Genomic DNA, 15,948 nt, shown 5'->3' with positions numbered 1-15,948 from the left:
GAATGTGCCAGCCTTGAGTGCAATACGCCTCGCATTTTTGCCTGCAAATACAACGGCTGTTTTGCAGCCAATGGACCAAGGCATCATCAAGAATGTTAAAGTCCTGTACAGGCGGCACCTCCTCGAGCGCATGATTTTGTGTATGGATAGCTCCACAAAGTACGAGGTGAGCCTGCTTAGTGCCATCCACATGTTGGCGCGAGCATGGGATCGTGTGAGGCAAGAAACAATCGCAAACTGCTTCAGGGCTTGCAGTTTTGTGGCAGCTTCTTCGGAGGATGCCTCTGAAAATTCAGCGGAGGAAGCGTCAACAAGCGAGCTTGACGGCACTGATTTTGGTGATGCTCTCGGGGACGTCAATTTTGAAGATTACGTCGCCGTAGACAAGGCGGTCGAAACGTGCGGTGCGCTGACGGATAGCGAAATTGTAGAGATTATTCGGCCCCAGGAAGCGACCCACGAAAGCGACGATGACGTTGAAGGCGAGCCGCAACCTAAGGCTGCCGATGTAGCTGCGGGCCTTGCTCTTGCAGGGCGCTTCTTTGCCGCTGAAGGTAACGCGGAAGAAGCGTTCCGCCACATCTACAGCCTGCAGAACTTGCTTTCAGCAGCGCGATTCGGCAAGAAGAAGCAAAGCAAGATGACCGACTATTTTTCTTAGAGAAAATACTGGATTTCGCCACAAATAAAGTGCTGTTTTTTGTGTTTTGTGCTTAATTGGAAGTTCGTTTAATTCGAAGTTTTTTGCGGTCCCCGTGAACTTCGTATTAACGGGAGTCGACTGTAGCATGCAAATATAGTAATTGTTTGAGACCGAATGGCATTCGAATGAGATACTTAATGCTTTTTGAATAATTGTTGCATAATGAACAACTGTTCTCACCATTATAAAACGATTTTTACATCCTAGTACATTCACAGCGCTAGCAAGTTTCAGCCATTACACTGGACATTACGAAGCATTGTCTATTAAAAACACGAATGTGATTTGAAATATTCGAGAACTACTCGAACTACAGATATTCGTATTTATGAATATAATGACAACTTGATTTGAAGAGCAAATCAAATACGGTAATATTCAATTTGCTATACTTACATTTCGAACATTCTCACACCTCTAGTACAGATCTGTACTGCAATCTGTTGCATGCAATGGTAAATATGAGACGTTTATACGCACTTGGTTCATCCGATACCTTGGCAACAGTGTTCTAATATACTCTATGAGGCAGGCTCGTCAAAAGTGAATACTAACACGGCTTTGACCGGAAACAAACTGAGCAGGTCTGAGGCCTTTAAGAAAGGTGAAATAACAAAAAGGTAGCACAAACCTGATACACTTCGGGGCAGTGTTCAACATCAGCATAGTTTTTGTCTGTAGGCTTCGTTGTGGACATTTCGTAGCCGGCAGCCATTTCAAACAGAGCATGACCTGGTTTTTGAAAGTGCACAAAAACGCAGTTAAGAAAAAGCACACGATGTCTTTTTTCTTTTTGCTTGCTTCTCAAAACGTGAGTGAGTTTCACGTGCAAGATGCAAGTCGAGGTTTCATTCACACAATGCGCAGATTTTTTTCTTGGAGGATACAGGATTTTAGTTCGCTGCAGCATATGTGTACACAGAGAGGGTGCTTGCCTAATTTAAGTAATCTGTGCACTGTGTTCAGTTCCTTTAGTTTCTTGATATTGATGTTAAAGCCTGCTTCACATGTCACCAGCCCTTCATACATATGACAGTTGAACCTCAACACAACGAATACAAATGTAATGACTTGCCAGATATAATGGGCACTGTATATACTTGAGTAAGAGCCGCATCCCCAACTTCTCAGCCCAAAATTCCAAAAAAGAAAAGTGGAAAAGAACATTAAAAAAGAGGAGCACACATTTCGATTAGACCTAGTGCAGCCAGCCGTATTTTTATGTGAAGCTGCCAGAAGAAAGTGCCTGATGGCGTACGGTGCTGCAGTCAAGCTAAACTTTGTGGTGTATGACAAGCAGCGCGCCAAGTGTGCAGCCGAGCACAACTTTGGCGTTGCGAAAAACTGCACACTTCGGTGGCCCATCCAGAAATAGGACCTCGCAGGAACAAATAAATTCGTTATGAAAACAATAGTGCTCGATCTTCTGGTACAGGGAGATCACAGGTATCTCATATGACAGGAAAACTAGGACCAAGATAGCCTGCGTTTGTGTAACGGCCAAACTTCACCAAAATTGTGAAAAAGAAGTCCGGTATTTGCACAAGTATACATGTAAATCTAGAATTTGGCTGGCTGTGGTTTATTTCAATGAGTACTCTACTATGACGACAAAACCAAGAATGCACAATGTGAAGTGGTATCAGTCATAGCAAAGAAAGCGTTTGTTGGCACATAGCTCAAAACGTTACTAAACAAGCCAACAGTATAAAAAAATAAAACCCTTGTAAATGTGCTCCTCAGTACGTTTAAGTCATTAGACGCAAAAAGACGCACTTTAGTCATTGGCACCGTCAATGAAAAGCGCACAGAGATTGTGTTGGCCAAAAACTCAGCTCAGACTGGCTTGGTTTGCTTAATTCTGTGGTATGGCCCAAGCTGCAGATCTGCTGGCGACCTTCATTATTTTTTAATCACTAACGGATATAACAAACAAAATTTTGCTCAAAATGCTACTTTGTTATATTGAGGTTCAACTACATTGTGAACTAGCATAAAGGAACATTCGCACCTACATCAGCAGCATAAGTGTGCAAGAGTGAATTACTTGTCTGCCAGTGTGCTAGATAAGTCAACAAAACCTGAAGTTCCAAGCTGATATCTGGCTATGTCCTAAGACTTAAATTAGTGCTGACGCGACATTTTTGACTAGACCTCTTATTGAATTACATGGATGTTTAAGCACTTTAAACCCTATAAAAAGTTACGGGCAAGCACAAGAGCGTCCTAAATAATTTACTATGACACCTATTTCTACTAACTAGCTTTAGTTTCGGTACACAGGAGGTGGGTAGGTCGTGACGTCACGATATGCTCGCTCGCTTCGTACTCGCGATCGGTGTGGCTGCTGCACACAAGTGCATCTGGAATAAATGCACGCAGGCCCTCTTGTTGATATTCTTTTATGAGATACACCATTGTACCGTCATTGTATTTTACCAAAAAAAAATTTTCATTTGCAACCTTTGGAGTTTTACAAGCCAAAACCATGATCTCTTTATAACGCACACCATAGTGGGAGACCACACATTATGATCAGCAGGTGTTCTTTAACATACACCCAATGCATGGTACTTGGGATTTTTTTGCATTTTGCCTCTGCCAAAACAGGGCTGCCAAGGCCGGGATTCGATCCCATGCATGGCAACACAACACCAAAGCCACTGTGCCAACGTGGCAGGTGCCTAACATTATTGCTACACAACATCAGCAAATTTCGCTCTGTCATGACGTCGTTATAAAGTCGATGACATCTGGCTGGCCTTTTGAGACCAACTTCGAATATCATAATAAAATATATTATGTTTCCCAACCTTCATACGTGCTAAGTGCTTTTCTGTTATACAAGCATGTCAAAATGTTTATACGGCATCAAACATATGTGTCAGCACTTCAACATTTCAGGAGGACAGCTGGTGTCCCAATGCTTACCAAAGCAGACGGATGTGCCAGCGCTTCAACATTTCAGGAAGACAGCTAGAGTCACAATGCTTACCAAAGCAGACAGATGTGCCAGCGCTTCAACATTTCAGGAAGACAGCTAGAGTCACAATGCTTACGAAAGCAGACGGATGTTCCAGCGCTTCAACATTTCAGGAGGGCAGCTGGTGCCCCAATGCTTACCAAAGCAGACGGATGTGCCAGCGCTTCAACATTTCAGGAAGACCACTAGAGTCACAATGCTTACCAAAGCAGATGGATGTGCCAGCGCTTCAACATTTCAGGAAGACAGCTAGAGTCACAATGCTTACGAAAGCAGACGGATGTGCCAGTGCTTCAACATTTCAGGAGGGCAGCTGGTGCCCCAATGCTTACCAAAGCAGACGGATGTGCCAGCGCTTCAACATTTCAGGAAGACCACTAGAGTCACAATGCTTACCAAAGCAGATGGATGTGCCAGCGCTTCAACATTTCAGGAAGACAGCTAGAGTCACAATGCTTACGAAAGCAGACGGATGTGCCAGTGCTTCAACATTTCAGGAGGGCAGCTGGTGCCCCAATGCTTACCAAAGCAGACGGATGTGCCAGCGCTTCAACATTTCAGGAAGACCACTAGAGTCACAATGCTTACCAAAGCAGATGGATGTGCCAGCGCTTCAACATTTCAGGAAGACAGCTAGAGTCACAATGCTTACGAAAGCAGACGGATGTGCCAGTGCTTCAACATTTCAGGAGGACAGCTGGTGCCCCAATGCTTACCAAAGCAGACGGATGTGCCAGCGCTTCAACATTTCATGAAGACAGCTAGAGTCACAATGCTTACCAAAGCAGACGGATGTGCCAGCGCTTCAACATTTCAGGAAGACAGCTAGAGTCACAATGCTTACGAAAGCAGACGGGTGTGCCAGTGCTTCAACATTTCAGGAGGACAGCTGGTGCCCCAATGCTTACCAAAGCATACGGATGTGCCAGCGCTTCAACATTTCAGGAAGACAGCTAGAGTCACAATGCTTACGAAAGCAGACGGATGTGCCAGTGCTTCAACATTTCAGGAGGACAGCTAGAGTCACAATTCTTACCAAAGCAGACAGCGTCGACGACCTCCTTGTCTTCGCAAATTCGCTTGCGGATGAATGCCGAGACCCTAGGCACATAACCCAGCAGGACATTCTCCAGGCCTGTGAGCCTGCAAAACACAGAGTAAAATCTGATAAGCAGAGTGCTGTGTATGTTGGCAGGTGCTGTTATAAATTGGCAAAACCAAACGACACAGATGAAAGTGACTTGGTCCACGGGTTCCGAGATTTCACACGCTGGGAGGTTTTGCTTTGGTCATCCCATTTGGCCTGCTCCCAGGCAAGAAAGTGTAATGTGGGCAGATCATGCTATGTCTTCCTCAATTCATGCCTTATGATGATGGTGAAATTCACATACGAAAGCAAGCATTGACACCAGCTGGTGACTCGTTCAAAGCTTTGAAACCGCCTCACAATATGATGAACATACATGTAACCCATAAAATTTGAAGTTCAATGTTTCCTACACATGATGAAGTTTTGCACAGAAATTCACTTCTATATTCCCATGTAAATGTAGTGGGAGTATGTGCGCAGAAAAAAAAAATGCACTAGAAAATAAATAGGCACCAGCACACACTTTTCCTCACGTAGACCTTTAGATGTTGTTTCCAAATCATAAGGGATCATATCTAGCAGCACAAAACCTCACATTCATGTTAGAAGTGTGGAATTGAACACTTACACAGAAGGAAACAAGTAGACAAAGAAACACATACCTTCTGTGTAAGTGTTTTTCAATTCCGCGCTGCTAACATGAATGCGAGGTCCAGCAACCAACTAGCCTGCCTAACTGCTTTAACAGCACAACCTAATTTTTTTCTCGCCTCATCCAAGCGGCAGCAACTGTAGTGGACCGCCCAAAAGCCTCCTCAATGCATGAAAAGCCCTCGGCTACACGTGCCGCAGTACGGAAAAGGAGCCTCGCCACGCTCACCACTGAACTTACACTGTTTCCATGAGAATGGGACAGCCAGAGCACAACCTGCTGGCGCACGCAATCTCGGAGGCCATGATTAGTCGTGCATATACATCTGTTTGTGCACTTGTTCGGGCGACATATGGGTTTGAACACGACCATACATTTTGTGTGACCCGTTGTACATTAAGATACACATTACGTCTAATCTTTTTCAAAGTTAACTTAGGAGAAACTACTTAACATATTCGTACTGGTTACGAAGTCAGATGCATGCGAAACTCTGTGGAAGTGGTTCAATTCCTGCCGTCAGCTTTCGTGAAAATGGTCAAAAAAATTTGATCTGGACTGATGCGTTGCTGCAGGTGATGAAAAGGACTTGCGAAGTGCATTTTGAGCACTGTACTAATACCCCAGTTAGACTAGCAAATTTAGTGACACTTCAAGCAGGCGTACTTCATCTCACTGAGTGTCACTTCAGTGGTGTGGTGCTAGATGGCAAAATGAAGTGTCATTCGGAATTGACAACAATGATGAGCTCTGAAGCCATAGGAGTTGATATAATTTTTGGCATTTTGAGTTTTAGAACTCTTTTTCTTTAGTAACGAAAAAAAGAACGCTTATTTACAAGAACCTTCACAATCAAAAGTTAAAATGCCATAATCCCATTAACACGTCTACTTGTTTTGAGCCAATACAAGCAAGGAATACGTGTCAAAATGGCAGAACCCACCGAAAATGAGCGTTTCAAGCTTATTTTGGCTTCACTGATGGGGTAGAGGTGCTCATACAATCCGAAACCATGAAAAAGCAGTGTTAGAATTAGTGCTGATCCTGCTGTGAGCATCTATTTATATTTTCCGGAAGCACTGCTATCAAGGCCACACACACTTCAGTGCAGCGAAGCGAGTTTGTCGAGCACGCTCACTGGCAAGTGCACTCCGCAGCAACTGTCACTAGACCTTTCCGTCTGACAGCCTGTGAGTGACATTAACGGCCCAGTGCACTCGCTAGAAGTGTCACTAAGTTTTCCCGTCTGACTAGTGTATAAAGATGGCACAAAAATCCAGGACGTTGCATCAACATGCCAACCTATGACAAGATGTCACACATTCATCTCTGTGTTCAGGCTTAGAACAGTGGGTTTTGCCAGAACCAACATGAGAAGACGGTTATGTACTTTTCCTGCATTCATGGAAATATCGCCTTCAGTGTCTAAACAGAGTATTTAGACGAAAAAAATTGGGTTTTCACATCTGTAATGTACCAAGCGACAATAAGAACTGGCTATATATGCAATTACATCTCTGAGCTGTCTTCGTGTTTGAGGAGAATATTATATTGAGTGTTGCGTAAGCAGGAGAGTAAGGTATACATGACCTTTCCAGCTAAACCATGTGCTGATTCATTGCTTATATTTCACACAGAGACTTGTGCTTTGTAGTGGATTCAGTTCCATACCACATTTGCAAGCATTATCTGCCTGTTTAATTCATAACAAAGCCAAAGTGCATGTTATCTGTGGCAATGATATAAAGAAATCACCACTCTTTTTGCAACAGTAGTGCTGTGTGGAACACTGCTTTCACTGTAGCAGACACAGATGGCGCCGCTGTTCCACTGCAGAAAAGCTGTCATGTTTTTTTAGTGCCACCTCCACAAAATGATGTACACTTACGTTCTATTGTGTACAAAACAGGCAATAATGCTCACAAACGTTGTGTAAGAGTATAACCGCTTTGCAAAATTTGAGCTGAAGTCAGTCAACAGTTTACCTCAAAGGTTCATGTATAGCTCGCGCTCCTACTACGCAACACTTGAGTAGCTGCAATGCACCACGATCTTGTAGTGAACCACATTTATTTCGCCATTGAATAGTTCAAACTTCTGGCAACTTGGAGAGAAAAGAAAAAAAGAACAGATGGAGCGGCAGCACGCACCTGGCCACACCATTCTGGAGGATGACGTTGCCCAGGTGTAGGTTGTAGAATGCCGGGAAGTCCTTCTCGTGTAGAAAAAGCAGGCCCTCAACAATCTGCTTGGCCAGACGCTGCACCTGGTCCTGTGGGAGGCCTGTCCCTTGCGGACGATACTTCTCCTGCCAGTCCTCATTGTACTTGCTCTGCGCGTGGCCAGGAAGCAGCACTGGTCGGGTCGAGAAGCATGGTCCGCAACATAGGTGGCACTGCCCCTTCTAATGCGAATGCATCCTTTTGCATCACGCAATACTCAAAGCTCTGCATAACTAGCTACTAGCTAACATTTTCCTCCACTGTTTCTTCATAACTCCTTCCGATACTTAAGAACAAGCAAAACTGCACTCACATGGTATATGAGATCTTTGAGTGACCCAACATCATTCAGCGGAGACACGACCACCACGTGTGGGCGTTCAGCCAAGACCTGCAAGTTAGAAGTCTTCAAAGTCATGTTAAGATATACATGACTAATACGTGCTGCTGGGCTAGTTGATCCATGATTTAAGCTTAAGAATAGCACAGTTAAAACATGGATGACGAGGACTGGGCAGGCACTAACTTCCAATTGAATTTATTACAGGAAGCCTGCATCAGTGTAAACTTCGGAAGCATGCACACACAAAAACAGCAAAAAATCAAACTTACCGCTGTAACGGCTGCAGCCCCAACTTGGCAACCCAAAATTTGTAGAGAAAAATAACGTTTCCAGCCCAGAAGCAATCGCGTTTGATGCCCCGATGTTGTGAGCATACATCGACAAATTTTTGCACGCTGCGTAGTTCAACGTGCCGCTACTAGATGGTGAGAGCTGCGCATTGACCTCTGATGCAATGGCACATCCAGGGATCCGGGGTGTGCAGAAGTCAAGGCTGCACCAGCACCATTTTAACCAAAAAGTTCGGTCCCGCGTGAGGGCTGCACCATGCCAAAATTGGGGAAAAAAAGCGCAGCTTTTACACGAGTCTATACAGTAGATGTGGCTATACAAATAATTATATGAAAACTGAAGCTTGTGTGGCTGCTGCTTCTGTGTGTCTGCATGTGCATGTGTCCGTCAGTTACTTTGGCATGGTTTCCTGTAATAAACTGAGCTTGAAGTTAGAACCTATCCTGTCCGCCTCTTCCATAACTTTTTTGCACGATTCTTAAGTTTGAAATTGACATATCCATGTAGCATCATGCACTGTCTTGGCAAAATAATTCTAAAAAGAATTCAGGCTCACAATTACAATTTCTGGTTTCACCACGCAACTGCAACGTGTGTTGCAGTGCAGCCCAGCAAGGGTACAGGGATTGCATTACCAATACATGACTTTCACTGATACTTTTACTTTTTACACATTGTAACATCAGGCACCATGAATCAATGTAGCAATAGGCATTCGCCTATACTTATGGGGCCAATTCTAGTAGTGCCTCAGGCACATGGCATGGGACTGCAGACCTCTCAAGGCACACATTGCAGTTTTTGATCTCGGCCTCAACTTTTATCTGTGAATGAAAAGCAAGATGTTATGGATTATAGAATGTGCTCAACAAATGTGTTACATAAAAATGACGCTGACAGGAAATGAATGCCCCAGGCCACAAGTTTCTTGCATGCAGCAAGGATGATTCCCAAAAGTGATATGCACAAAATAAAGCACCTAGCCAAGCACAAGGCAGATACTTAATTTTACAGCATATTATTTGCATCTAAAATTCAATAAGCACTAGTAGAAAAACGGGATGCAAACCATATGTAAGTTCATCTTCCAGTGCAGCTTCACATCAATACGGGAAGCATTGCCATGAAGCAGCAGCACTCTTTAACGGAGAGCAGTAGCGAGAGCTGTGATGACAGGCCATATATAAAGAACAAGATTCTTTAAGGCTTTGCTTTGTAAAAACAATAGATCAGGATTATTTCAGAATCATTAAATGTGCTTAGCTGCTGGGTTATCTGCATTTCTTGTTCTTTTTTTTATTTCTTGTTTTTAGACACTTGTAGCTGTAAGTGTGCATAAATAATGTGCAATACCAGGCTCTACATAAAAAAAAGGGAACAGTACTCCCGAGACACTCTTGACAGATGACACATGGCTAGGCCATTGTTAAGGCTAAATGATATGGTTTCACATCTGAAAGACACAATCTGGCCACGAGAGATGCCACAGTGGCTCCAACTGAATTCTGACAATTTGGATTCTTTAACGTTCAAACCTTGGTACAGCAGCATTTTTCTCAAAACCTCATGCTCAACAGCAGAAAGCTGCCGCCACCATGGCCTTTGAACCATCACTGAATATTCAAACAGAAAGCAATCACAGTTCTTGCCAAAGCGTGTGGACAAAGTACCTTGATGTCGATGTCGAGCACTGGGTGGACGTAAGGGTGCTGGAGGTCGAGGAAGATCTCCTGAAGACCCGGTCGGACCTGACAAGGCGAGTGGCGTAGTGGGCACGCATCTGGAAGCGCTGTCACCGTCAGCAGGCGCTCGGTGCGCGTCGCGCTGTCGCGCACCACAAACCAGTGCCGGTCCATGCGGCTGCCTGCGGTGCATGAGCATCACCACTTCCTTTGTAATAACAGCCCTTTGTGGATCTTCAAGTAGGCTGCTCAAGTACTGCAGATGCTCGATGATATGCGCTGTTTCACATGACCCGTGCTCATTCGTTTGGATCTAATGAATACATTGTTGCACCAAAAAAGGAAAATAAACACTTGGAAAGGAAGAGTACGAAACGACAGATTGAGCGCTAAATCAGCGCTCAGTCTGTCGTTTCGTACTCTTCCTTCCCAAGTCTTTATTTTTCTTTTTTGGCGCAACAATGTATTCATTAGATCCCAAACAACTCGCCCAGCAACAAGTTCTACTCATTCGTTTGGAGTAGATAAGACAGACAGATACAAGAAAGCGGGAAGGTTAACCAGGACAAACTCCAGATGGCTACCCTGCACTGGTTGAGATGGAAATAGGAGAGGGAGATAACGAGAAGGAGATAACGCAGAGCTCAGGAATGCTGGAAGTGTAAATGAACTAGTGTTCTCTTGGGCAGAACAATGCCATTCTGTACTGCCTCATAGGCAATCGCACAGTCCAATCGGTTCACGTTCACTATAACTGCCCCACAAAACCTTTCTTAAACACTGGGAAATGGCATGAGCACACTATTAATAAAACTTTAACTTCCCATGATGCGTTCAATTCATAGAAACTTTTCCAAACTTTTCCCAACTGTCGTGCCTGTCACTCCAATGCCTCACATTTTCAGCACACTACATCTCTTAGTTCTTCCTCAGATAAGTAGCGACGTCTTTAAATCTTACAGTTTCTTTGTCCTTCGCTGGGTTTGTTCTGGTTGCAATGACAGCTTGGTTGTGAAAGATGAATCTGCGGCTATGATTCACTGCTTAAGCAAATTCAACTTTTATTTCTCCTTGATTGGCCACTGGTAAATCACCTAACTCATCCCGTATACAAAAAATCAGGTGAATGCAAGTCAAAGTGGTAAAGAAAATGTTTTCAATGATTAAGACTGCAGCTGTCATTCTGAATGCACTGCAGTTTGTGCAGAACTCATATTGTTCTGTTCTTAAATATTTTTTTAAGGAGAGCGTGGACATGCAAATTTAGCACCCATTTTTTGGTACACTTCGACTGAACAGGATGGCACACAAGGAACAGAAATAGTAGTAGCTCGCCACGAAAGCTGAACTTCTCATATGTGCCCAGCTCACCTATGTTGCAGAGCTGGTAACGCAGGAAGTACCTTGTTGAGCCCCGAAGGTAGTACTGGCAATTGATCAAGGCCTCATCTGGAAAAATAGAATACATAAGCTTAATAACAAGGAATATGGCCCATACTTAAAGGGCAACACCAGCATTTTTCTTTTATTATGTTATAATAAGAGGTTTTTCAAACTGCATAGATCCTCCTGTCATGTGGGGTAAGCAGATTCAGGTAGAAACTTCGAAATAGTTTCAATAATCAAGAAAATAAGATATCAATACCTGATAGTAAAGTGAGTAGTTTGGAGAGCTACTTTGTGTGGTAATGTTGGCACTTGCCCTTGGCGAATGCGAAGAGCATCCGCAAAGTGTCCTCCTTCAAGCGCCTACTATAGCCCGGTTTTGTGAGCCTAGCCTGAAAGCTTCTATCAAGAGCAATAATAAGAAATTTAGGAAAGCCAATGAAGCCGTTCATTATCATGTGCTATTACATTAACAGGTATGTGTGCTTTAGAGATAATTATGCACTGACATTATATGTATAGGTTTTATATGTACAGGTTTTATGTGTTAATTTATTCTTTGACTATGCAGAAAAGAGGGGTGTTTAGTTGCGCTTCTGCACAGGCACCCACTCTTCTGTCACGACCATCCGCTGGCGAAGAGGTAAATGTCAGCAAGCACAGGGCAGTCAGCAAAAAACCATACATTTACGGGCACAAGTAAGGAGCACCCGTGAAAACCTTTAAGTTCATTTTCAGTGAAACTGCATAGCTTTCAGTGATAGCATTTGGCACATGCGATCAGAGTGCCAAAGAGAACATGCAGTCGAAGCTTTGTTGATATCTATTTACAGAGAAAAAGTGCCGGAGTTGCCTGTAAAAAAACTACCCATTAGCATTTCAGTGCGGACTACAACTCAGGAAAGATATAAAGTCGTGCAAATAAGACATTTCTTATCAAATGACTGCCTGAATAGTGAGCAATTTCTGCTTGCTCAATAAAACTGATGAAAGGCAGAAGTAAATATTGCTTGAAAACTGCGTTCTCTCCATGTTCGGCCTATACTGCACTGTTGGACACAAAACTTTACGAAACATGATATTTCCTAAAGAACCGAATAACCATGAACCCTGGGCATGCAGCCACTAATTCAAAGTCTCAATCTGTAGTAGTTTTTGCAACCTACGCAGTTATCTGCTAAATTAGATGCACCCAACTTTAACAGAGCGAAAGTTCCCATTTGTTGTGGAAACCGTATCCAGCAAACGCTTATGGCCAACTGTACACTATGCGAAGGGAAAGGCAGGAAAAGATCATATTGAGACACAGCTTTACTGTCACCAACTCGTACATTATTTAACATTACTACATTACTAAATGTTGCAATGCAGAACAGCATGCATTTCTCAAATGAAGATATTATGAACCAGCTAAACATATCTTTAGTGACACTCCTGGCTAAACAGAGGCATGCTTGAAATAAAGCTTTATCCATTCATTCTCAGATGAAATCAGCTTTTGTCTGCTGATTCCATCAAGTCTTTACAGGACACTTTGGCGCAGTTAAACCTCCTGGTCATGGTTGGTCTATGCAAGATATTTTCAGCTTTCAGTTGTTGACCTCACATTACAAGTTGTCATATCATCCTATTACAATCTTTCAAATTCAGACACTTACATTCTCACTTTTATGTTCCAAGTGCACAGTAGAACAGTGTTTGGTCATGTGAAAGCTACAACGAGTTTTGAAAGCAGAGTGAGTGAGTCAAAATATGAACCTCTTCACAATAATTGAACAAGGTTAAGTAAAGAACCTGGAACACTCAAAAAACAATATTTCTGCTTGGTCAGCCAATTAAGTCACATTCTTTGGCGAGAATCTCAGCTTAAAAGTTAGTTCAAGTTCTTTTTCTGAAAGTTCACAAAGAAGAGAAATCCCCACTACACCTCTGACAAATGACGTCATAACGGCAACGAGTAAGTTTCCATGCAAAGTATCCAATATCAATAACACTGATTGTCGCCATGATATGTGTTACTACTAAGATAAGTAAGCAATTAGCTACATGCTAACTAAATGACCCTAGTTTCACTGCAGCATTACAGTTACTACCACGTGCGGTGATTTACGACGAACACTTACTGCGATCGATATCACCACGTAGTTTCCGGCTTAGTTCAAGCCGATCCAAGATGAAGCTGCTTTCGTTGTCGAGTGCCAGGTACTCGTGTCGAGGATATCTGCATACCAAGGCAACACATTTCCAAGCGTGTGGTCATTAACCTGCTCAGTTAATTTACTTTGATATGAACGCAGGACCCCTGCCAACGGAGTGCATATGGTGTGCTGGGGAATAGCACACAAGTGTTCCCAAAGAGCCGATAATTAACCTGCTCAGCCAATTTTGCTTCACTTTAACTGGTATAAGCATGGGAATTTTGACAACGGAGACTGCAGTATACTGGATAACAATTACGTGATTGCACCCGAAGTGCTGGTCATTGATCTGCTTAGCTGATTTTCTCTACTTTGACTGAACATGAAAATCCTGATCATGAATGCAGACTACAGCATGCCTACAACAGAGCAGTTATGCGAATATTCACGTACCTGCACCGAAGTATAGCCCAAATCGCTATGGCAGCTAGTGCCATTACAGCAAATATCGCTAGAAGAATGACCTGCGTCAGATAGAGAATAAAAAACAGGGGGGGGGGGGGGGGGGGAGGGCATTGCATATATCGTACTTGCGAATTTCACCGGAAGCAGTAACAAGAGGTTTAAGTGAAGCAACCTATCATATTAGTTAACAAAATTCGTTGCGGGCTAGTTGCTCCAAGCTAATAAATTAATACTGGTAAGCGCAGTTTCAAAGACGGGACAAATGAAGACACCGACACACGGGAAACACAGGAGTCCCGTGTGTAGGTGTTTTTGTGTGTCTTATGTGTCGGTGTCTTCTCTTTCCCTGTCTTGAAACTGCGCGTAGCAGCGTTCATTATACCATATTTGATCTGAGATACCACGAGATACGTAGATTCGTTTCGTAATCACGCACGTTCAGGTAGCGGGCGGACTCGAATTGCGTGCAACAGGTTCCGCAACAGGACCGAGCGAGACATAACGTGTTCTCGAGAATTCAGTTAACGAGCCTGCATTTCAGCACACTAGGTAGCCAACACGGGCACGTTCTGTTGCACACAACTATCTTCCGCGAGAGGAGTTGTTTTACCAAGCGCACCTAGCAGTAACACTGTGCAACCATCCCGCGAGCTGCTGCCCTCGTAAGCCGGTGCGCGTGGCCACCGCGGCCACACTTTGATATTTCGACTCCGCGAAGCGAGTGTGATAATCTCTTGTCGGACGAACAATTCGCAGAAAGACGTGTGATAAGTCAGCAAACTTTTTTTTCTTTTAGCTTTGCGAGTAAACTGTCGGACGCTTAAACTCTTGAACTCGAAGAGGATTAGTGATATGGGTGCCGTGCATTAAGCGCGCTGGTGCCCGTAGTTGTGTGCAGTTCAGTGCCACCGCAATCGCTGAGCTTACCCAATAGTACTCCCTGGCGAAGTCGTCCCACTTAAACGTCATGCTGAAAACTTGTCGCTGGGCTAAAATGCCGCCGAAGACAGCCCCCACAGCGACGGAAGCCAAGCAAAACGAAACTCAAAAGGCGGATGCTGGAGAAACTGAGGAGGGGTTGTTGCACTAGCCGGCCTCCATAACTATCGGACGCCGAAGCGAGGCAATTTGAGTTCTACACATGAGGAAATGCATCTAGAGGCTGTTGGGCGAGTCATCTTTTCCTACAACTTAGAAATTTAAGAGAAAAGCGCCTCATCGCGCAGGCACCGCTCACGGGCCCACACTTGTTTTCAAAGCGGCGTCTTGGTATCCATGACGTCGGATTTGGCCCCCTCGTGAGCGCTGCGTAAACCAACTTCGAAACATTCATTTCTCTCAGTAAATAGAGAAAGAAAAGAAAACGTAAGAGGTCAACGCAATAAAAGCACTCGATTACAGCCAAGCACATTTGTGGTGAATCAAGATCTGTTAAACCTTCATTATTAAGCTTTCAGTTCCGGTTTTGGTTTCCCACATGGTAGCTGCCTTTAATTAACGAAAATTTTGGAATCCTTTGAAGGTTAATTTGCACGACATTAATTATACAAGGACGTCACACGTGCGATAACAGAGGACGACTACTGCAATGGGACACAGCTAAAATCTGCCCAGCTATTTTAACTTGATAAGTGTGAACAAATACCAACTCGTCCGACTTTCGGTCCCGCTTGACTCAATGATTATTATGGAAAGCGCTGCAGCAACATATCTAAATAAGAAAAAAAAAAGGCCAGCAGTATAAGTTTACTAACACAGGCGGATAGTGCATTCTGCACACGATGTACTGCGTACGTCACTTAGTCAAGTTACCGGCTGCATGAACCATTTTACCCGTGGTCGAATTTAACCACGAATAAAAAAATCCCAGTAAGGCGCACTTCAAAAGTCACAGTATGGTGTTACATAGTACATAATCAATCGCTTTATGATAACAGAAGACTATGCGCTAATTACTTTGTTTTCGCTCCATCAAGATTAAATTTTCAGAACT

At 43.6% G+C, this 15,948-nt stretch overlaps 1 protein-coding gene across 1 annotated transcript in view; it reads right to left on the bottom strand.

The window, feature by feature from the left end:
- Slob (Slowpoke binding protein) overlaps window positions 1–15,289 on the bottom strand; it is a 29,477-nt gene extending 14,188 nt beyond the window's left edge. Inside the window, exons 1-9 of the mRNA XM_075669385.1 lie at window positions 14,883–15,289; window positions 13,944–14,014; window positions 13,476–13,573; window positions 11,338–11,415; window positions 9,955–10,148; window positions 7,964–8,041; window positions 7,579–7,760; window positions 4,723–4,829; window positions 1,335–1,435 (exon numbers count right to left, since the gene is read on the bottom strand). Coding sequence (XP_075525500.1) covers window positions 1,335–1,435; window positions 4,723–4,829; window positions 7,579–7,760; window positions 7,964–8,041; window positions 9,955–10,148; window positions 11,338–11,415; window positions 13,476–13,573; window positions 13,944–14,014; window positions 14,883–14,924 — 951 coding nt within the window. The 5' untranslated portion in view covers window positions 14,925–15,289. The remainder of the gene's footprint in view (window positions 1–1,334; window positions 1,436–4,722; window positions 4,830–7,578; window positions 7,761–7,963; window positions 8,042–9,954; window positions 10,149–11,337; window positions 11,416–13,475; window positions 13,574–13,943; window positions 14,015–14,882) is intronic.
- Between the last annotated feature and the right edge of the window lie 659 nt (window positions 15,290–15,948).

The sequence above is a fragment of the Dermacentor variabilis genome, chromosome 9 (assembly GCF_050947875.1).
Source record: "Dermacentor variabilis isolate Ectoservices chromosome 9, ASM5094787v1, whole genome shotgun sequence".
Classification (NCBI taxonomy): domain Eukaryota; kingdom Metazoa; phylum Arthropoda; class Arachnida; order Ixodida; family Ixodidae; genus Dermacentor; species Dermacentor variabilis.
The sequence above is the reverse complement of the archived record's forward strand: the minus strand, read 5'-3'. Positions and strand labels throughout refer to the sequence as shown.